The 24169-nt window shown below is 48.1% G+C and overlaps 1 protein-coding gene across 3 annotated transcripts in view; it reads left to right on the forward strand.

Moving 5' to 3' along the window:
* LOC131709111 (retinoic acid receptor RXR-beta-A) overlaps nucleotides 1-18302 on the forward strand; it is a 49880-nt gene extending 31578 nt beyond the window's left edge. For all 3 annotated transcript variants that reach the window (XM_059011044.1, XM_059011043.1, XM_059011045.1), the window contains 6 exons: nucleotides 2291-2454; nucleotides 5070-5199; nucleotides 8056-8188; nucleotides 10074-10165; nucleotides 14697-14802; nucleotides 15292-18302. In XM_059011044.1, coding sequence (XP_058867027.1) covers nucleotides 2291-2454; nucleotides 5070-5199; nucleotides 8056-8188; nucleotides 10074-10165; nucleotides 14697-14802; nucleotides 15292-15439 — 773 coding nt within the window. In that variant the 3' untranslated portion in view covers nucleotides 15440-18302. The remainder of the gene's footprint in view (nucleotides 1-2290; nucleotides 2455-5069; nucleotides 5200-8055; nucleotides 8189-10073; nucleotides 10166-14696; nucleotides 14803-15291) is intronic.
* The last annotated feature ends 5867 nt before the right edge of the window (nucleotides 18303-24169 follow it).

Here is a 24169-nt window from a genome sequence, read left to right on the forward strand (position 1 = left end):
CTGTGTGTGTGAGAGAGTGAGTGTGTTTCTGAACGTTTGTGTGTGCGTGCAGAAACGTGTTCAGCCGAGGGCAAACCTGTAAAAATTCAAAGCAAGTGTTTATTTATATTTTGTTATGTTATAACATTATGGTTTAAAGTTGTGAAAATGTATTAGAATTTTTTTTTTTTTTATAATTAGTTTTACAATGGAAGACCATTTTAACTATCAAGTAGAACTCACTAGAAAGTCTTTTCAAACGGTAAACACTTTGGTAAAGCTGCCCTGTTCTGTGTGTGTGTGTGTGGGGGAGGGTTGCTTGAGTTTGAGGTGTAATTCTATTGCGTTGAAGTGGTTTGTCTGGAGTGGTTTCAGTGTGTGTACGAGGTCACAGTTATAGTGCTACAGGGTTAACGTCCCTCACAAATCTGGTAAAGCTGACAAAACCTACCTTTTGAGAACATGGGCCGTGTCCTTGTGTTAATGTTTAAAGGGATATTTTGAACAAAGCAAACGTTAAAAGCATTTATTTTTGCCCTAAGTTTTCATTATTGTTGATCCTCCCTCCCTCCCCCAGGCCCCTCTGTTTTCCTTTAGAATAGGAAATCTGCACTAATATGGGAGTCTATGCAAAGTCCTTACAAACACGATATACAGTGCCTATAGAAAGTCTTTTTATCATTTATCTACACATCCTACCCCACAACTTCCAAGTGAAAAAAAACATTCTAGAAATGTGTAGAAAATAATTAAAAATAAAAACTGAAATAGCTTGGTTGGATAAGTGTCCACCCCCCTTGTAATAGCAATCCTAAATTAGCTCAAGTGTAACCAATCACCTTCAAAATCACACACCAAGTTAAGTGGCCTCCACCTGTGTTAAATTGTAGTGAGTCACATGATTTCAGGATAAACTCAGCAGTTCCTGTAGGTTCCCTCAGCTGGGTAGTGCATTTCAAAGCAAAGACTCAACCATGAGCACCAAGGTGCTTTCAAAAGAACTCCGGGACAAAGTTGTTGAAAGGCACAAATCAGGGGATGTGTATAAATAATATCAAAGGCCTTGAATATCCCCTGGAGCACGTTCAAGATGATTATTAAGAAGTGGAAGGTGTATGGCACCACCAAGACCCTGCCTAGATCAGGCCATCCCTCCAAACTGGATGACCGAGCAAGAAGGAGACTGATCAGAGAGGCTACCAAGAGGCCAATGGCAATTTTGCAAGAGCTACAGGCTTTTATGGCCAAGACTGGTCAAAGTGTGCATGTGACAACAATATCCCAAGCACTCCACAAATCTGGACTTTATGGTAGGGTGGCAAGGAGGAAGCCATTACTCAAGAAAGCCCACCTTGAATCCTGTTTGAAGTATGCAGAAAAACACTCAGGAGATTCTGTAGCCATGTGGCAAAAAGTTTTGTGGTCTGACGAAACTAAAATGGAACCTTTTGGCCTAAATGCAAAGCGTTATGTTTGGCGCAAACCCAACACAGCGCATCACCCAAAGAACACCATCCCTACTGTGAAGCGTGGTGGTGGCAGCATCATGTTATGGGGATGTTTCTCATCGGCAGGGACTGGGGCACTTGTCAAGATAGAAGGGAAAATGAATGGAGCAAAGTATAGAGAAGTCCTTGAGGAAAACCTGCTGCCCTCTGCAAGAAAGCTGAAACTGGGATGGAAGTTCACCGTTCAGCATGACCACGACCCAAAGCACACAGCCAAAGCTACACTGGAGTGGCTAAGGAACTAAAAGGTAAATGTCCTTGAGTGGCCCAGTCCGAGCGCCGACCTAAATCCAATCGAAAATTTGTGGCATGACTTGAAGATTGCTGTTCATCAACGCTCCCCAAGGAACTTGACAGCGCTTGAACAGTTTTGTAAAGAAGAATGGTCAAATATTGCCAAATCTAGTTGTGCAACGTTGGTAGAGACCTATCCCAACAGACTCACAGCTGTAATTGCTGCCAAAGGTGCTTCCACCAAGTATTAACTCAGGTGGGTGGAGACTTATTCAATTATGATCTTTCAGTTTTGTATTTAATATATAATTTTTTTCTCAATAAAAACTTTTTTCCCCTTAACAGTGTGGCGTATGGTGTGTAGATAAGTGGAAAAAATCCTCATTCAAATGCATGAAACTCATGCACTGACACAACAAAATGTGAAAAAAAGTTAAAGGGGGTGTAGACTTTCTATAGGCACTGTACGTGTGTGTGTGAGCGAGTGGGGTAGGTATGTGTGACACTGCACTAACTAGGTGTTGTCCCTGTCTGTCTCTGTCACTGTATGTCTCTGTCTCTGTGTGCAGCTGTGCAGGAGGAGAGGCAGCGCAATAAGGAGAAGGAGGGCGAGGTGGAGTCCACCAGCGGAGTGAACGAGGAGATGCCGGTGGAGAAGATCCTGGATGCAGAGATGGCCGTGGAGCAGAAAACAGAGCTGCACGCCGACGGCACAGCCAGCACGGCAAACTCTGTGAGTAACACTGACACACACACACACACACACGGCAAACTGAGTAACACTGACACACACACACACACACGGCAAACTGAGTAACACTAACACTGACACACACACGGCAAACTCTGAGTAACACTGACACACACACACGGCAAACTCTGAGTAACACTGACACACACACACACACACGGCAAACTGAGTAACACTGACACACACACACACGGCAAACTCTGAGTAACACTGACACACACAAACACACACACGGCAAACTCTGAGTAACACTGACACACACACACACACACGGCAAACTCTGAGTAACACTGACACACACACACACACACACACGGCAAACTCTGAGTAACACTGACACACACACACACACGGCAAACTCTGAGTAACACTGACACACACACACACGGTGAGTAACACTGACACACACGGCAAACTCTGAGTAACACTGACACACACACGGCAAACTCTGTGAGTAACACTGACACACACGGCAAACTCTGAGTAACACTGTTACTCAGAGTTTGCCGTGTGTGTGTCAGTGTTACTCAGAGTTTGCCGTGTGTGTGTCACTGACACACACACAATGCAAACCTTGTGAGTAACACTGACACACACACTGCAAACTCCGAGTAACACTGACACACACACGGCAAACTCTGAGTAACACTGACACACACACTGCAAACTCTGAGTAACACTGACACACACACGCAAACTGAGTAACACTGACACACACACGGCAAACTCTGAGTAACACTGACACACACACTGCAAACTCTGAGTAACACTGACACACACACGGCAAACTCTGAGTAACACTGATACACACACTGCAAACTCTGAGTAACACTGATACACACACGGCAAACTCTGAGTAACACTGACACACTGCAAACTCCGAGTAACACTGACACACACTGCAAACTGAGTAACACTGACACACACACTGCAAACTCCGAGTAACACTGACACACACACTGCAAACTCTGAGTAACACTGACACACACACGGCAAACTCTGAGTAACACTGACACACACACGGCAAACTCTCAGTAACACTGACACACACACGGCAAACTCTGAGTAACACTGACACACACACGGCAAACTCTGAGTAACACTGACACACACACGGCAAACTCTGAGTAACACTGACACATACACGGCAAACTCTGAGTAACACTGACACACACACGGCAAACTCTGAGTAACACTGACACACACGGCAAACTCTGAGTAACACTGATACACACACTGCAAACTCTGAGTAACACTGATACACACACGGCAAACTCTGAGTAACACTGACACACTGCAAACTCTGAGTAACACTGACACACACACGGCAAACTCTGAGTAACACTGACACACACGGCAAACTCTGAGTAACACTGATACACACACTGCAAACTCTGAGTAACACTGATACACACACGGCAAACTCTGAGTAACACTGACACACTGCAAACTCTGAGTAACACTGACACACACACTGCAAACTCCGAGTAACACTGACACACACACGGCAAACTCTGAGTAACACTGACACACACACGGCAAACTCTGAGTAACACTGACACACACACTGCAAACTCTGAGTAACACTGATACACACACTGCAAACTCTGAGTAACACTGATACACACACGGCAAACTCTGAGTAACACTGACACACTGCAAACTCTGAGTAACACTGACACACACACGGCAAACTCCGAGTAACACTGACACACACACGGCAAACTCTGAGTAACACTGACACACACACGGCAAACTCTGAGTAACACTGACACACACACTGCAAACTCTGAGTAACACTGACACACACACTGCAAACTCTGAGTAACACTGACACACACACTGCAAACTCTGAGTAACACTGACACACACACGGCAAACTCTGAGTAACACTGACACACACACTGCAAACTCTGAGTAACACTGACACACACACTGCAAACTCTGAGTAACACTGACACACACACGGCAAACTCTGAGTAACACTGACACACACACGGCAAACTCTGAGTAACACTGACACACACACGGCAAACTCTGAGTAACACTGACACACACGGCAAACTCTGAGTAACACTGACACACACACGGCAAACTCTGAGTAACACTGACACACACACGGCAAACTCTGAGTAACACTGACACACACGGCAAACTCTGAGTAACACTGACACACACGGCAAACTCTGAGTAACACTGATACACACACTGCAAACTCTGAGTAACACTGATACACACACGGCAAACTCTGAGTAACACTGACACACTGCAAACTCTGAGTAACACTGACACACACACTGCAAACTCCGAGTAACACTGACACACACACTGCAAACTCTGAGTAACACTGACACACACGGCAAACTCTGAGTAACACTGACACACTGCAAACTCTGAGTAACACTGACACACACACTGCAAACTCCGAGTAACACTGACACACACACTGCAAACTCTGAGTAACACTGACACAGGCAGCGTGGCAAACCCTCTCTCTTGGACTGTGTAACCCTCACCTCCTCTCTCTCTCTCTCTCTCTCTCTCTCTCTCTTTCTCTCTCTCTCTCTGGCTGTATTAACTCTCTTTCTCTCTCTCAGCCCAATGACCCCGTCACTAATATCTGCCAGGCTGCTGACAAGCAGCTCTTCACCCTGGTGGAGTGGGCCAAGAGGATCCCTCACTTCTCAGAGCTGCCGCTGGACGACCAGGTCATCCTGCTCAGAGCAGGTGAGTGTGTGCGAGTCTGTCTGTCTGTCTGTCTGTCTGTCTGTCTGTCTGTCTGTCTGTCTGTCCCTCCCTCACTTCTCTGAGGGCTGTCTATTACCCCCCCCGTCTCTCATCACTTTATCACTGTGAAGAACAGTGTATTGCACTCTCTCTTTCGCTCTCACAGCTTACACTTTCTCTCTCCTTATACTTTCCTCTCAACCTCTCCCCACTTCTCTCATCTCCTCTCTTCTCTCACACTCTCTTCTCCTCTCTCTCTCACCCTCTCTCACTCTCTCCTCTCCTCTGTCACGCTCCCCCCTTCCTCAAGTTCAGATACTTTATTGGCATGACAAGTTCAAGTATTTCCAAAGATGCAATGTATTAACACAAAACAACAGACATGAAATTTTCTACCAGGGCAGAGCCTAGTGTTTTTTTTCAGTGCCGCATGTCTGGTGGGCTCAGTGCCAGGGCTCTCCTGGATATTAATGGCAGTTCTGGAGGAGAGTAAAGATGGTTTAAGTGCACTGCCTGAGACTGATTCCAGTGCTGGGAAGTGGAGGGAGTTTGAGCTGCTTTCTGAATGGAGTTCTTCTTTTCTGTATGGGGATTAGCAGAGGGACTCTCCCCAGCTCTGCTCTGCAGTCGTTGTTGGGGGATTCTCTGTGTGTGTGCAGGATCTCTTTACAGAACAGAAGGTGTGTTTCTTCGGGGGTTTTATCCCACTTTGAGTAATCTGCACTCATGGTTGTACCCCAGACTTCACTCCCAGAGACCAGGATTGGCTGAATTATGCTATCAAACAGCTTGAGTAATAATGTTGTAGGAGGATTAAATGCAGCCAGTGTTTTTAATGGTGCAGAGTGCTCTGAGAGCTTTCTCTTTGATTAAATGCAGCCACTGTTTTTAATTGTGCAGTGTGCTCTGAGAGCTTTCTCTTTGATTAAATGCAGCCAGTGTTTTTAATGGTGCAGAGTGCTCTGAGAGCTTTCTCTTTGATTTAAATGCTGCCAATGTTTTTAATGGTGGTGCGCTCTGAGAGCTTTCTCTTTGATTTAAAAGCAGCCAGACACTTTTCCACCAATCCCTGATTGTAGCAGTTTGAGGTGTAGTCCAGGGTGACGAAGAGAATCAAGTGCTTTTTTGTTTTTTTTTAAATGCAGTGCTTTGGAAGGAATCCAGTCTGGCACTTTATTTATAATGTCTGGACTCATTAGGAATTGGAGAAAATGGGGTAAAAAAAATAATAAATGGCGATTTCCAAATTTAAAAAATGTGAAAGGCAGTCAAAATGACTGCTTTGGCAGTTCTAGGTGGGCATGATTATAACTTCCTTATTTTTGCGATCCTGCCTTTTGAAATGCCATCAGTGTATTTAATACATGTATTTAAGAAAAGTCATAAACAGACAACCGCATAACTTTCACACATGCAGAGTAATTTAAGTTTGAAAACATCAAACCGTCAAAATGACTGCTGTGGCAGTTCTAGTGTTGAGGAAGTGTCCAGAGAGCAGGACGAGGTTAAATAGCCTCACAGAGCTGCCTGCAGGGCAGAGTCACTGTGCTTCAACATCTCCTCTCCTCTCTCTAATGCGCTCTCCCATCTTTTCACACTCTTCTTCCCTCTTCTCCTATCTCATGCTCTCCCCTTCTGTCTCACGCTCTTGTTTCCTCTCCTCTCCCCTCTCACTTCCTCTTCTCTCACGCTATCTCTCTGCCCTCCTCTCCTCTTGCTCTCCTCTCCTCTGCTCTGCTCTCCTGTCCTTACGCTATCCTGTCCTCACGCTCTCCTCATGCTGTCCTCTCCTCTGTTCTCTCCTCACACTCTCCTCATGCTTTCCTCTCCTCATGCTTTCCTCTCCTCATGCTCTCCTCTCCTCATGCTTTCCTCTCCTCATGCTCTCCTCTCCTCTGCTCTCCTGTCCTCACGCTCTCCTCATGTTCTCCTCTCCTCTGCTCTCCTCATCCTTTCCTCCTCTGCTCTCCTCTCCTCACACTCTCCTCATGTTCTCCTCTCCTCACGCTCTCCTCATGTTCTCCTCTCCTCTGCTCTCCTCATGTTCTCCTCTCCTCCTCTCCTCATGCTCTCCTCATGTTCTCTTCTCTGCTCTCTCCTCCTCTGCTCCTGTCTTCACGCTTTCCTCATGTTCTCCTCTCCTCTCCTCACGCTCTCCTCTCCTCACGCTGTCTCCTTCTCTGCTCTCCTGTGTTCATGCTCTCCTCTCCTCTGCTCTCTCCTCCTCTCCTCTCCGCTCTCCTCTCCTCACGCTGTCTCCTTCTCTGCTCTCGTGTGTTCATGCTCTCCTCCTCATGCTGTCTCCTCCTCTGCTCTCCTGTCTTCATGCTCTCCTCATGTTCTCCTCTCCTCATGCTCTCTTCTCCTCTGCTCTCCTCATGTTCTCCTCTCCTCTCCTCTGCTCTCTCCACCTGTGCTCTCCTGTCTTCATGCTGTCCTCTCATCATGCTCTCTCCTCCTCTGCTCTCCTGTCTTCATGCTCTCCTCATGTTCTCCTCTCCTCTGCTCTCTCCTCCTCTCCTCTCCTCACGCTGTCTCCTTCTCTGCTCTCGTGTGTTCATGCTCTTCTCTCCTCATGCTCTCTCCTCCTCTGCTCTCCTGTCTTCATGCTCTCCTCATGTTCTCCTCTCCTCTGCTCTCCTCCTCTACTCTCCTCACGCTGTCTCCTTCTCTGCTCTCGTGTGTTCATGCTCTCCTCTCCTCACGCGCTCTCCTCCTCTGCTCTCCTCATGGTTCTCCTCTCCTCTGCTCTCTCCACCTGTGCTCTCCTGTCTTCATGCTCTCCTCTCCTCATGCTCTCTCCTCCTCTGCTCTCCTGTCTTCATGTTCTCCTCTCACTCCCTCCTCTCCTCTCAGGCTGGAACGAGTTGCTCATTGCCTCGTTCTCTCATCGCTCCATCACTGTGAAGGATGGTATCTTGCTGGCGACGGGTTTGCACGTGCATCGGAACAGTGCGCACAGCGCTGGAGTGGGGGCCATCTTTGACAGGTGAGCAGGGAACCAGTACCAACCATTAATACTGTCAATACAGGGCCATCTCCATTAATACTGTCAATACAGTACAGGGCCAGCTCCATTTAATACTGTCAAGACAATACAGGGCCATCTTGGACGGGTAAGCAGATACCTGCAGTGCTGTCAATACAGGTCTCAGGAGCACCTCAGTGCTGAAATACAGGTGTTCAGCGTGGGGTCCTCCTTGACAGGGAGCCACTCACAAAAACCAGCCACGTCATATTGTTAATACCGGACCATGTAATACGAGTGTGTAGTGGGGCTGGGCACAGTCATGCTGTTAATGCAGGACCATGTAATACGAGTGTGTAGTGGGGCTGGGCACAGTCATGCTGTTAATGCAGGACCATGTAATACGAGTGTGTAGTGGGGCTGGGCACAGTCATGCTGTTAATGCAGGACCATGTAATACGAGTGTGTAGTGGGGCTGGGCACAGTCATGCTGTTAATGCAGGACCATGTAATACGAGTGTGTAGTGGGGCTGGGCACAGTCATGCTGTTAATGCAGGACCATGTAATATGAGTGTGTAGTGGGGCTGGGCACAGTCATGCTGTTAATGCAGGACCATGTAATATGAGTGTGTAGTGGGGCTGGGCACAGTCATGCTGTTAATGCAGGAACATGTAATACGAGTGTGTAGTGGGGCTGGGCACAGTCATGCTGTTAATGCAGGACCATGTAATACGAGTGTGTGGTGGACCCTGTACAGCACAGATAGGTGCACATGGGACAGGAGCTCTGGACCCTGTACAGCACAGATAGGTGCACATGGCACAGGAGCTCTGGACCCTGTACAGCACAGATAGGTGCACATGGGACAGGAGCTCTGGACCCTGTACAGCACAGATAGGTGCACATGGGGACATGTTCTAAAACTTATTGGGAGGCAGTGGGTACAGCAATGAGTACGTTTCACAGAAATCCGTGATAACTGTGAAAAAAATACAGCCTTATTTATGATGATCAGTAGCTTTATAATACAGAACGCAATCAGAACCATCACCCTGTTTATACAGAACTCGATCAGAACCATCACCCTGTTCATACCGAACTCAATCAGAACCATCTCCCTGTTCATACAGAACTCGATCAGAACCATCACCCTGTTTTTTTTTTTTTTTAATTTTTTTTATTTAGTAGTCGGCAATTATATTTTATTATTTTCTCCTAATTTAGAATATCCAATTATTATGTAAGCTCGGCTCCCCGCTACCACCCCTGCGCTGACTCGGGAGCGGCGAAGACTAACACACGCTGTCCTCCAAAGCGTGTGCTGTCAGCCGACCGCTTCTTTTCACACTGCAGTCTCACCATGCAGCCACCTTAGAGCTACAGTGTTGGAGGACAGGCAAGCCCGCAGGTGCCTGGCCAGACTACAGGGGTCACCGGTGCGCGGTGAGCCGAGGACACCCTGATCGACCTAAACCGCGCCCCCCCCACCCCGGGTGGCACTTGGCCAGTTGTGCGCTGCCCCCTGGGAACTCCCATCCACGGTCGGCAGTGGAATATCCTGGACTCGAACCAGCGACGTCCAGACTATAGGCAGCATCCTGCACTCAACGCTGAGTGCCTTTACCATCACCCTGTTTATACAGAACTGAGAATCAGGAGGCACTCCATCATTGATACAGGTGTAATACAAAATACACATCTACAGTGTGGGGGTGCATCTTCCACAGGTTTACAACCACTGTTGCCATACTGTTTAAAAGGTGTTGCTTGTGGCTGGGACCTTTTATAAATACAAGACTGCCCTAGAAATCTCCAGCACTGCCATAGTGAGGCTGTCTTGGAAAGGTAACCCGTGCCCATCAGCAGCTGCTATTGTACTGGCCTGAATCTGTGTCTCTTTGCAGGGTGCTGACTGAGCTCGTCTCCAAGATGAGAGACATGCAGATGGACAAGACGGAGCTAGGCTGCCTGCGAGCCATCATACTGTTCAACCCAGGTGAGAGGGACAGGGAGAGACTGTGTAAACAGAGGACATTCTCAGGAGTGGTGTGGTTATTCCACGAATGAGGAAAGCCTAAAAACCCACAAGTCCCCGGAATGAAGGGTTGTACGTGTGTGTGTGTGTGTGTGTGTGTGTGTGTGTGTGTGGGGTTGTGAAGGGTTGTCCCTGTGTGTGTGTGTGTGTGTGTGTGTGTGTGTGTGTGTGTGTGTGGGGGGGGTTGTGAAGGGTTGTCCCTGTGTGTGTGTGTGTGTGTGTGTGTGTGTGTGTGTGTGTGTGTGTGTGTGTGTGTGTGGGGTTGTGAAGGGTTGTCCCTGTGTGTGTGTGTGTGTGGTTGCACGTGTATTATATTGTTGTAATGGAGTGAAATCCCCCATTACTTCATAACTGCAATCGCTACTTTTAAACATGATCTTTGGTTGCAATAATAAATCAATGTAACTTGAAGCCAAATACATATGAAAATACTTAGCAGTACAGGAGTGCAGGTCCTGTGTATCCGGGAGGAGCTGGAACCAAGAAAGAGAAAAGAAACAAGGTCTGTATGCGAGTCCCAGCACACAGCAGAGCCGACGCGGCGCGCTGAGCAGAACCGGTGCGGCGCACTGAGCAGAGCCGACGGGGCGCACTGAGCAGAACCGGTGCGGCGCACTGAGCAGAGCCGACACAGCAGAGCCGACACAGCAGAGCCGACACAGCAGAGCCGACGCGGCGCACTGAGCAGAGCCGACACAGCAGAGCCGACGCGGCGCACTGAGCAGAGCCGACACAGCAGAGCCGACGCGGCGCACTGAGCAGAGCCGGCGCGGCGCACTGAGCAGAGCCGACGCGGCGCACGCAGCAGAGCCGACGCAGCAGAGCCGACGCGGCGCACTGAGCAGAGCCGACGCAGCAGAGCCGACGCGGCGCACTGAGCAGAGCCGACGCGGCGCACTGAGCAGAGCCGACGCAGCAGAGCCGACGCGGCGCACTGAGCAGAGCCGACGCAGCAGAGCCGACTGAGCAGAGCCGACGCAGCAGAGCCGACGCGGCGCACTGAGCAGAGCCGACACAGCAGAGCCGACACAGCAGAGCTGACACGGTGCACTGAGCAGAGCCGGCACAGGAGAGCCGATGTGGCGCACTGAGCAGAGCCGACGCAGCAGAGCCGACACAGAAGAGCCGACGCGGCGCACTGAGCAGAGCCGACACAGCAGAGCCGGCGCAGCAGAGCCGGCGCGGCGCACTGAGCAGAGCCGACGCAGCAGAGCCGACGCAGCAGAGCCGGCGCAGCAGAGCCGGCGCGGCGCACTGAGCAGAGCCGACGCAGCAGAGCCGACACAGCAGAGCCGGCGCGGCGCACTGAGCAGAGCCGACGCAGCAGAGCCGGCGCGGCGCACTGAGCAGAGCCGACGCAGCAGAGCCGACACAGCAGAGCCGACGCGGCGCACTGAGCAGAGCCGACGCAGCAGAGCCGACGCAGCAGAGCCGACGCGGCGCACTGAGCAGAGCCGACGCAGCAGAGCCGACACAGCAGAGCCGACGCAGCAGAGCCGGCGCGGCGCACTGAGCAGAGCCGACACAGCAGAGCCGGCGCGGCGCACTGAGCAGAGCCGACGCAGCAGAGCCGACGCGGCGCACTGAGCAGAGCCGACGCAGCAGAGCCGGCGCGGCGCACTGAGCAGAGCCGACACAGCAGAGCCGACGCGGCGCACTGAGCAGAGCCGACGCAGCAGAGCCGGCGCGGCGCACTGAGCAGAGCCGGCGTGGCGCACTGAGCAGAGCCGGCACTGAGCAGAGCCGGCGCGGCAGAGCTGACGCGGCGCACTGAGCAGAGCCGACACAGTGCACTGAGCAGAGCCGACACAGTGCACTGAGCAGAGCCAACACAGCAGAGCCGATGCGGCGCACTGAGCAGAGCCGACGCAGCAGAGCCGACGCGGCACACTGAGCAGAGCCGACGCAGCAGAGCCAGTGTGGCGCACTGAGCAGAGCCGGCACAGCAGAGACGATGCGGCGCACTGAGCAGAGCCGACACAGAAGAGCCGACGCGGCACACTGAGCAGAGCCGACGCAGCAGAGCCGACGCGGCGCACTGAGCAGAGCCGACGTAGCAGAGCCGGCGCGGCAGAGCCGACGCGGCGCACTGAGCAGAGCCGACGCAGCAGAGCCGGCGCGGCGCACTGAGCAGAGCCGGCGCGGCGCACTGAGCAGAGCCGGCGCGGCGCACTGAGCAGAGCCGACGCGGCGCACTGAGCAGAGCCGACGCAGCAGAGCCGGCGCAGCAGAGCCGGCGCGGCACACTGAGCAGAGCCGACGCGGCGCACTGAGCAGAGCCGACGCAGCAGAGCCGACGCGGCGCACTGAGCAGAGCCGACGCAGCAGAGCCGACGCAGCAGAGCCGACGCGGCGCACTGAGCAGAGCCGACGCAGCAGAGCCGACGCGGCGCACTGAGCAGAGCCGACACAGCAGAGCCGACGCGGCGCACTGAGCAGAGCCGACGCAGCAGAGCCGACGCAGCAGAGCCGACGCGGCGCACTGAGCAGAGCCGACGCAGCAGAGCCGGCGCGGCGCACTGAGCAGAGCCGGCACAGCAGAGACGATGCGGCGCACTGAGCAGAGCCGACACAGAAGAGCCGACGCGGCACACTGAGCAGAGCCGACGCAGCAGAGCCGACGCGGCGCACTGAGCAGAGCCGACGTAGCAGAGCCGGCGCGGCAGAGCCGACGCGGCGCACTGAGCAGAGCCGACGCAGCAGAGCCGACTGAGCAGAGCCGACGCAGCAGAGCCGACGCGGCGCACTGAGCAGAGCCGACGCGGCGCACTGAGCAGAGCCGACACAGCAGAGCCGACACAGCAGAGCCGACACAGCAGAGCTGACACGGTGCACTGAGCAGAGCCGGCACAGGAGAGCCAATGTGGCGCACTGAGCAGTGCTGACGCAGCAGAGCCGGCGCAGCAGAGCCGGCGCGGCGCACTGAGCAGAGCCGACACAGCAGAGCCGACGCAGCAGAGCCGACACAGAAGAGCCGACGCGGCGCACTGAGCAGAGCCGACACAGCAGAGCCGGCGCAGCAGAGCCGGCGCGGCGCACTGAGCAGAGCCGACGCAGCAGAGCCGGCGCAGCAGAGCCGGCGCAGCAGAGCCGGCGCGGCGCACTGAGCAGAGCCGGCGCAGCAGAGCCGGCGCGGCGCACTGAGCAGAGCCGACGCAGCAGAGCCGACACAGCAGAGCCGGCGCGGCGCACTGAGCAGAGCCGACGCAGCAGAGCCGGCGCGGCGCACTGAGCAGAGCCGACGCAGCAGAGCCGACACAGCAGAGCCGACGCGGCGCACTGAGCAGAGCCGACGCAGCAGAGCCGACGCAGCAGAGCCGGCGCGGCGCACTGAGCAGAGCCGACGCAGCAGAGCCGACACAGCAGAGCCGACGCAGCAGAGCCGGCGCGGCGCACTGAGCAGAGCCGACACAGCAGAGCCGGCGCGGCGCACTGAGCAGAGCCGACGCAGCAGAGCCGATGCGGCGCACTGAGCAGAGCCGACGCAGCAGAGCCGACGCAGCAGAGCCGGCGCGGCGCACTGAGCAGAGCCGACACAGCAGAGCCGACGCGGCGCACTGAGCAGAGCCGACGCAGCAGAGCCGGCGCGGCGCACTGAGCAGAGCCGGCGTGGCGCACTGAGCAGAGCCGGCACTGAGCAGAGCCGGCACTGAGCAGAGCCGGCGCGGCAGAGCTGACGCGGCGCACTGAGCAGAGCCGACACAGTGCACTGAGCAGAGCCGACACAGTGCACTGAGTAGAGCCGACGCAGCAGAGCCGGCGCGGTGCACTGAGCAGAGCCGACACAGCAGAGCCGGCGCGGCGCACTAAACAGACCCGAAGTGGCGCACTGAGCAGAGCCGACGCAGTGCACTGAGCAGAGCCACGCTCAGGGAACTCGCAGCGTCTCTACCTCAAGAGCTCATTAGTTTATTTTTATTTGGAAATGCCCTGTGGACAAGACAAAGGAAAAGAAACTGAAAATATCAATTGTACAGAGCGGGAAAATGTTGCACAAAGCGGCAGTGTGTGTGTGTGTGTGTGTGCGCGTGCGTGTGTGCGTGCATGTGTGTATGCGCGGGTGCTTTTTCAGTCTTGCGGGAGCATGCATGTTAGTCTATGGATGGGGGAAGAATGGATGAAAAATGTTACTGTAGTTCCTCAACTACCTCATCCATAACGACACTAATGTATAGCTTAGTAATGTGTATATTTGATGTACTGTTAGCTTTTAAAGCCCTGTCCTGAGCTCAGTTAGTGAGTCTGTGTTCCTGTAAAGCTTCAGAAAGAGGGCTGTGTAAACAGCTGGTGTGAGACAGGGGTGTCGAGACCTGCATTCAGCAAGCTGGCACTTCCCTGTAGCAATATCCAGCTACTTTATATATCTTCTGTTCTTTGCCTTGGTATTTTGTTTTCTGTCATTATTGGCCAACCACTGTAAATAGTTACTCCATTGCTTCTGCCTGTTCCTGTTCATCATTGAAAATAAACACCAGCCCTTTTGATTTGCAAGATGCGAAGGGGCTATCTAACCCCAGTGAGGTGGAGCTGCTGAGAGAGAAGGTCTACGCCTCCCTGGAGTCCTACTGCAAGCAGAGATACCCAGACCAGCAGGGCAGGTGAGGGAGGGAGTGTGTGTGTGTTTGTGTCGCTGCAGGGGTGTGTGTTTAAAATTGAAACCGTCTGAATCTTGGCTTCAGGGAATGTTCATCCCAAGAGATTCTGAGGTCCTTGTTTGTTTAGTTAGTTCTCTCTGAAACCTTTAGGACTGCTGTCTGGATCCTCTGTTGAGACAGCAGGATTCTCTGTTGAGCCTGCTAAATCCAGTTGAGGTCTCGCAATAGGATAAGAATTATTGCAAATATAAGGGAAACTATTTAATTTGAAGCAACTAAGTGGAGGCTATAAAGCAATGCTAAAAACGTAGACAATTCTGCAGCAATCAGCCTGGAATGACTTCAGTTCTAAACCATCGTCGTTCAGTTTCACACATTCAGTGTTAAGAAGAATAACCCCTACGGAGTGCTTGTTTTTATAGTAATGGGTCCAGTGCTTATGTCATCTAACTCTCTGTTTTCTTCCCTTTCTCTTGTGGCCCCACCTCCCAGGTTTGCTAAGCTCCTCCTCCGCCTGCCAGCGCTGCGCTCGATTGGTCTGAAATGCCTGGAGCACCTGTTCTTCTTCAAGCTGATTGGAGACACTCCCATTGACACCTTCCTCATGGAGATGCTGGAGGCACCGCACCAGCTCACGTAGAGGAGAGAGTGAGAGAGACTGTCATTCAGGGCTGGACATGACGGAGCTCCAGCAGTCAACCAAGACTAAAGGAGTTGCAGCTCACAAAAGATTGCTTACACCTGTTTTGCATCTCCATTGCAGGGCTTGAAACTCCTGCACCCAGTCCTGAGGTTCAGAACTCCCCTCAATGAAGTCTATTACTGAAATGATCAGGAGCCAGGAGTTTGAGCAAGGTTAGAAACTCACACTAGCCCTACTGTACCCAGTCCTGGGTTTCAGAACTCAATAAGTATATTAATATGATCAGTAGTTTGATGTTAAATTGTTCTAGTAACCCTACAGACTCACAGATGAGACATATTGATGCTGTGATGAGAATCGGTTCATTCACAGCAGATTTACCAGGGGCCTTATTTCTCAACCTCCTGCACCTACCTGCTCATTTCAATGATAAACCTGAGCAAGGGGAGCGCATTCGCTACATGACTCTCAGATGGACTGTTTTGAAACAAACACGTGTCACAGAAAACCTGTATTTCCATTTTAAAATGTCTGATACAACACTAAGTTGAAACGAGTCTGTGTTTGCGTGCCTTGGACTCAGGAAATCTCTTACACTTGCACCTCTTCGGTCAGCAGTGTCTTTGGGTTACTGGCTTGGGGGAGGATCATTTGTCACCCTGACCAAGGAAGTGCAACACTATCCAAAAGCAGCAAGGCTTGTGCAAACAGATTTCTTCTCCCTACAGTAGTAGCTGATGTTTTGCAATGAAAGTCCATGTTTACTGGAATGCGTGTTTCTTCAGAGCTGCACGTTTCAGACCTGTGGAACGAATCCAGGTGCAAAACAAAATTGTTTTGTCAGCTCCAATCACTTTCAACACAAAAGATCTGCCAGAGACTTCCCAAGAGGAATATCAACAAGCAACCTTATTCTTCAGAAATGGAGAGAGAGAGAGGAAAGAGAAGGGGAGGAAAGAGGAGGGTCCTTGCAATGTGGAGTTAGAACAACTTCCCCATCATTTGTATTTGCATTGTATTTTTTAAAGCAAGCTTGCAAAATGGACATGGCAACATTACAATTTTTTAATGAAAATAAAGATCAGAGTGGGATTGTTAGCAATATTATACACAGGCTTATTTTAAAGAAGAAACAAGATTAACAAGATGCAGTGTTGGATGGATTGCCTGCGATGCTCAGTTCAGTCCTGGTCTGAATGGCACTGCGAAGATCATCCATTTACATGAAATAAAAATAACCCTGGGAATAGAGAGTGCGCTTCTGTGGCAGTGTTATTAATGCAGAAGAGTCAAAGCTTTTCTCTGAGACTGGACTTCACAAGAAAGTCAAGACAAGATGGGTGTTGCTTGCAATAACAGATGGAATTGCCCACATTTTATATGCAATAAAAACAGCAGTCATTTTATATTAAAGAAAGACTTAAAATAATGTGATGTGGAGACATTTTGTAGAAGACTTTAAACAAAACCGAGAGACTAACAGTGTGGAGCTGTTCTTGTGAGATTTGACCGTGCTGGGAACTCAAACGCGTGCAGTAAGCTGCATTGACAACCACGATTTACACATGGTTTAGTTTTTCTTTTCTTTTTTTTCTTAAACAATTAGAGGAAACGTATAAACTTCGCTTGAGAACATCCTTGAGGAACCTGTTTTCTCAGTTAAGATTTTCACAATGAAATGCTTGTTTTCGATTTTACCCCCCAAGCAATACTAAAAAAAGGTTGAACTTCTATTAAATAAACTGCAGTTTGGACTGCACTTTGGGTTTGATTTTTATTCATCAGAACAAAGTTTATGAACGAGAGGAGGCCATTCAGCCCATCGGAGCTCGTCCAGTACCTAGTAGCCGATTCATTTCAAAAGGATCCCAGAGATTCAGCATCAATTACATGACTCGGTAACCCTTGGAAACCCATTCCATCCTCTCGCCACTCTCTGTGATACAACGCATTCTCCTTTTATCAACTAAACTATAAAGGTCCTGTGTGAAAAACACATTTGGAAATCAAAAGCAGTCATGATTGAAACCAGTCATCTGTTCAACCATGTGAAAGAACTTGTTTGAATTGATTATATATATAGGTTTTCAATGCAGTCGATGTATTTTCTATCAACGTTTCCTGTTCAGTACAGTGACTGCCCGTGTGTGGTTTGTACCAGTATTGCTTAGAAAAATCCACCTTTTATTATTTCAGTTTGAAATGTTTGTTTGAATGGATCAAAACGGAAACTTGCATTGAAGCAATCCCTCTTTAAAAATAACAAAGAAAAGGAATGAGAGAAAGTGAGAGATGGATTGAAACGCACTCCAGAAAGAAATGAAATTGGACGAGAAATACTAATACTAATAAAATAAAATGAAAGGAGAGAGAGAAGAAAGAGATCTTGTTAAACAAAACATAACGAGGACAATGAATGGAGAAGAATCTATTGCAAAACAAACCAGCGTCTAAAGAAAGAAAACGTGTAACTAACTATAATGATGACTAATTCTTCTTGCTTTCTATCCTCAAACCCACTTGGCTTCTGCGACCCTCCTTTTCATATCTTAATTTTGGGAAAGGATGTTTGGAAATTGATTTTTAAGAAACCTGATAGGCATCTAACTGTACTGCTCCTTGTACTATGAATATTATTATTATTATTATTATTATTATTATTATCATGATTACTGCTGCTGCTGCTTTCTGTGAATGGGCATTTTGGTGTCTTTTCTCTTTTTTTAGTTGTCTTGGTTTTATTGTTTTTGTTAATTCTCTTTTTTGTGGACTAGTGCATATTTGAATTGTATTTCTTTGGCTTGAATACCTGTACAATGTACCATCCAATTATAACATCACTTGCTTCCTGAAAACTCTGCACGATATTTCTGTTTCTTTATTTCCTTATTAATAATCTATTATATAATATGAGACTCCTGCCTGTTCTTATGGGCTAATCTTCAGTTTTTGATGTCCCTCAAGATTTGTTCAAATTGTTAATTGACAGACACAGCCTGGTCATTTTATTAGGACATGTCCCTAATACCGGGTTCCGCTTCGCTGAGCACAGCTTGACGTGGCCCAGACTGCACAAGGTGCTGGCAGGGCTCCATTCACTCGGTAATGTTTCAGTCACTGCAGAGAGGCAGTCAGAAGATTCCAGTTCATCCCAGCCATCTCGGATTGAGATCATTGCGGTGGACGTGGGAGATGCTTGAAGTCATGACAGGTTGACCACATGCCCTGTTCTTCATGGAATATACTCCATTGATGCTTGTTGTCTGCAGCGTGCTCCTTTTCCTTCAAACGTGGCGACAGGCAGCCTGGCTTTAACATCCGTGCACTGAGTTCAGAGTAGAAAAGGCCCCCTACTTTGTTTTGTTGAGTCTGTTGCTTTGACTGCGTTCAGGAGCCGCCCTTCCTTTTTAGTTGCTGTTGTAGACATAGGCCAGATCAGTCAGTCTCTTATAGCAGGAAATGCCAGAGCCATCTAGTGCACAGCTAGTGTTTTGCCAGCAAACAAAAGGAAACCCAAAGTGGCAGATCACTAGATGGATCTGCTCTTACACTGGCTGATCTGGCCTGGGTTGTATCTGTAGCAGCAACTGAAGAGCAGCTCCTGAACTCAGAGGAGAGCACCTAAGCACAGACCTAGCAGAGAAATGCAGTGATTGCAATAAAGAGCCCCTGGAGTGATTGTAATAAGAAGAGCCCCCTGAGTGATTGTAATAAGAAGAGCCCCCTGAGTGATTGCAATAAGAAGAGCCCCCTGAGTGATTGTAATAAGAAGAACCCTGGAGTGATTGTAATAATAAGAGCCCCCTGAGTGATTGTAATAAGAAGAGCCCCCTGAGTGATTGTAATAAGAAGAGCCCCCTGAGTGATTGTAATAAGAAGAGCCCCCTGAGTGATTGTAATAAGAAGAGCCCCCTGAGTGATTGTAATAAGAAGAGCCCCCTGAGTGATTGTAATAAGAGCCCCCTGAGTGATTGTAATAAGAAGAGCCCCCTGAGTGATTGTAATAAGAAGAACCCTGGAGTGATTGTAATAATAAGAGCCCCCTGAGTGATTGTAATAAGAAGAGCCCCCTGAGTGATTGTAATAAGAAGAGCCCCCTGAGTGATTGTAATAAGAGCCCCCTGAGTGATTGTAATAAGAAGAGCCCCCTGAGTGATTGCAATAATAAGAGCCCCCTGAGTGATTGTAATAATAAGAGCCCCCTGAGTGATTGTAATAATAAGAGCCCCCTGAGTGATTGTAATAATAAGAGCCCCCTGAATGATTGTAATGATAAGAGCCCTGTGGTGATTGTAATAATAAGAGCCCCCTGAGTGATTGTAATAAGAAGAACCCTGGAGTGATTGTAATAATAAGAGCCCCCTGAGTGATTGTAATAATAAGAGCCCCCTGAGTGATTGTAATAATAAGAGCCCCCTGAATGATTGTAATAATAAGAGCCCTGTGGTGATTGTAATAATAAGAGCCCCTGGAGTGACTGTAATAATAAGAGCCCTCAGTGATTATAAACATAGAACAGTAAAGGGATGGTAAAAAAATATAATAAATACAATTAGAAGCTACTTATTCCTTAAAAACAATGACCCTGGCATGAAAGTGTTAGTTTAGCGAAGTCTTGTCAACAAAAGCAGAGCAGAAGCCAGAATTATTTTAAAGAATATACAGACGTATAAATGTGTATCATTTCTGTTGTTTAAATGGAAAATGTCCTTTTGTTTGTGAGGTTACTGGAGTGCTCTTATAAATCAAATCATAGTTTAAAAAAAAAAAAAGTAAATTAGTAAATATATAAAATAACAGGTTTTAATGTTTTTTATTTAAAGACAACATTGTTAATCGTGGGACTGTTCCGGGAATGTTAAACAGTATTTAACTCAAACACACAATGTAACGAGTTCATGGATTCAAGCTGCATTTCTATTTGACCTTTTCATGATGTTTGCAGTCATTCTGAATGTTTTTATTTCAATCACTCAAATACTGTTTCTCATTTTTTGATAAGTCTGTGTTCAGGTCCGTTGACTCAGACTTCAGGAGCTGACCTTGACTTCTAGTTGCACTGCCATAGACATTTGCAACTCAGGCTAGATCATAAGAACATAAGAAAGTTTACAAATGAGAGGAGGCCATTCAGCCCATCTTGCTTGCTTGTTTGGTTGTTAGTAGATTATTGATCCCAGAATCTCATCAAGCAGCTTCTTGAAGGATCCCAGGGTGTCAGCTTCAACAACATTACTGAGGAGTTGGTTCCAGACCCTCACAATTCTCTGTGTAAAAAAGTGCCTCCTATTTTCTGTTCTGAATGCCCCTTTATCTAATCTCCATTTGTGACCCCTGGTCCTTGTTTCTTTTATCAGGTTGAAAAAGTCCCCTGGGTTGACATTGTCAATACCTTTTAGAATTTTGAATGTTTGAATCAGATCACCGCATAGTCTTATTTGTTCAAGACTGAATAGATTCAGTTATTTTAGCCTGTCTGCATACGACATGCCTTTTTAAACCCAGGATAATTCTGGTCGCTCTTCTTTGCACTCTTTCTAGAGCAGCAATATCCTTTTTGTAACAAGGTGACCAGACCTGAACACAATGTCCTAGATGAGGTCTTACTAATTCATTGTAAAGTTTTAGCATTACTTTCCTTGATTTAAATTCAACACTTTTCACAATATATCCAAGCATCTTGTTGACCTTTTTTTATCGCTTCCCCACATTGTCTAGATGAAGACATTTCTGAGTCAACATAGTCTTAGGTCTTTTTTATAGATTCCTTCTTCAATTTCAGTATCTCCCATATGATATTTATAATGCACATTTTTATTGCCTGCGTGCAGTACCTTACACTTTTCTCTATTAAATTTCATTTGCCATGTGTCTGCCCACTTCTGAATGCTGTCTAGATCATTTTGAATGACTTTTGCTGCTGCAACAGTGTTTGCCACTCCTCCTATTTTTGTGTCATCTGCAAATTTAACAAGTTTGCTTACTATACCAGAATCTAAATGATTAATGTAGATTAGGAATAGCAGAGGACCTAATACTGATCCCTGTGGTACACCACTGGTTACCTCGCTCCATTTTGAGGTTTCTCCTCTAATCAGTACTTTCTGTTTTCTACATGTTAACCACTCCCTAATCCATGTGCATGCATTTCCTTGAATCCCTACTGCATTCAGTTTGAGAATTAATCTTTTCTGTGGGATTTTGTCAAAAGCTTTCTGGAAATAAACCATGTCGTATGCTTTGCAATTATCCATTGTCGATGTTCCATCTTGAAAAAAATCAAGCAAGTTAGTTCACGATCTCCCTTTCCTAAAACCATGCTGACTGTCTCCCAGGATACTGTTACAATGTAGGTAATTTTCCATTTTGGATCTTATCATAGTTTCCATAAGTTTACATATAATAGAAGTCAGGCTTATTGGTCTGTAGTTACCTGGTTCGGTTTTGTCTCCCTTTTTGTGGATCTGTTTTACGTTTGCAATTTTCCAGTCTGTTGGTACAACCCCTGTGTCAAGAGACTGTTGCACGATCTTAGTTAGCGGTTTGTAAATAACTTCTTTAATTCATTTGAGTACTATTGGGAGGCTCTCATCCGGGCCAGGGGATTTGTTTACAGTGCCTTGCATAAGTATTCACCCCCCTTGGACTTTTCCACATTTTGTAGTGTTACAATCTGGAATTAAAATGGATTTAATTGGGATTTTTACCATTTGATTTACACAACATACTTAACACTTTGAAGGTGCAAAATATGTTTTATTGTGACACAAAAGTTAATTAAACAAAAAAAAAGACATTTGTTGGTTGCATAATATTCACCCCCCTGAGTCAATACTTGGTAGAAGCACCTTTGGCAGCAATTACAGCTGTGAGCCTTTTTGGGTAAATCTCTACTAGCTTTGCACATCTGGATCCTGCAATTTTTGCCCATTCTTCTTGGCAAAATTGCTCAAGCTCTGTCAAGTTGGATGGGGACCGTTGGTGAACAGCAATTTTCAAGGTCTGGGTTTTGACTGGGCCATTCTAAGACATTCAGGTTCTTGTTTTTAAACCACTCCAGTGTAGTTTTAACTGTGTGTTTAGGGTCATTGTCCTGCTGGAAGGTGAACCTCCGCCCCAGTCCCAGGTCTCTTGAAGACTGAAACAGGTTTTCCTCTAGAATTTCCCTGTATTTGGCTCCATCCATCTTGCCCTCAATCCTGACCAGTTTTGCAGTCCCTGCCGATGAAAAGCATCCCCATAACATGATGCTGCCACCACCATGCTTCACCGTGGGGATGGTGTTCTCTGGGTGATGAGCAGTGTTGGCTTTGCGCCACACATAGCGTTTTGCGCTAAGGCCAAAAAGTTCAATTTTGGTCTCATCAGACCAGAATACCTTTTTTCCACATGTTTGCTGTGTCTCCCACATGCCTTTTGGCAAAATCCAAACGGGATTTGATATGGGTTTTTTCAGCAATGGCTTTCTTCTCGCCACTCTTCCATAAAGCCCAGCTTTGTGGAGCGTCCGGGTTATAGTCGTCCCATGGACGGTTTCTCCCATCTCAGCTGTGGATCCCTCCAGCTCCTTCAGAGTTACCAGTGGCCTCTGTTTTTTTTTAATCTATTTTAGTTTTTTATTTGTAAATTTCATTTCTATCTCTCTCTTGGCCTTTCTAACTTCCTTTTTGACTTGCGTTTGCCGTTCCAAGTTCTCTTTCTGTGTACTTTGTTTTTGGTCCCTTTTAAACGCTCTGTAAAGTGCCTTTTTTCGCTGAATATTTCTTTTAATTGATCTGCCTATATAGAAGAGCCAGCACCATCTGGTGATCTGCCATTTTGAATCATGTTTTGTTTTACTGGCAATACACTAGCTGTGCACTAGATGGCAGTAGTGCCTATCAAAAATGTGCCTACTAATATAAAGACAAATGCTGATCTAGCCTTCATTACACATGTCTATGGCAGGCAACTGGAACTGAAGAGCAGCCACTCATAGTCAAAGCCTCTTCACACAGTCTTAAAGGAATTTGAAGGTATACAATCTTTAAATGAAATACAAGCAAAAAGGTGGTCTATGCTTTCAGCAATTTAAAAGTGTTGAATGCATTCATTCACTGACAGTTTAGGTTTTCTATTATTATAAGTATTTTGGACCACAACACCTCCATGTGAATGGAGCATGGTATAATACCCTTGTGAAATGGGGCTTGGTATAATACCCCTGTGAATGGAGCTTGGTGTAATACCCCTGTGAATGGGGCTTGGTGTAATACCCGTGTGAATGGAGCTTGGTGTAATACCCGTGTGAATGGAGCTTGGTGTAATACCCCTGTGAATGGGGCTTGGTGTAATACCCGTGTGAATGGAGCTTGGTGTAATACCCGTGTGAATGGAGCGTGGTGTAATACCCGTGTGAATGGAGCGTGGTGTAATACCCGTGTGAATGGAGCGTGGTGTAATATCCGTGTGAATGGGGCTTGGTGTAATACCCGTGTGAATGGAGCTTGGTGTAATACCCCTGTGAATGGGGCTTGGTGTAATACCCCTGTGAATGGAGCTTGGTGTAATACCCCTGTGAATGGGGCTTGGTGTAATACCCGTGTGAATGGAGCTTGGTGTAATACCCGCGTGAATGGAGCTTGGTGTAATACCCGCGTGAATGGAGCTTGGTGTAATACCCGCGTGAATGGGGCTTGGTGTAATACCCGCGTGAATGGGGCTTGGTGTAATACCCGCGTGAATGGG

This window comes from Acipenser ruthenus, chromosome 41, assembly GCF_902713425.1.
Source record: "Acipenser ruthenus chromosome 41, fAciRut3.2 maternal haplotype, whole genome shotgun sequence".
Taxonomy (NCBI): domain Eukaryota; kingdom Metazoa; phylum Chordata; class Actinopteri; order Acipenseriformes; family Acipenseridae; genus Acipenser; species Acipenser ruthenus.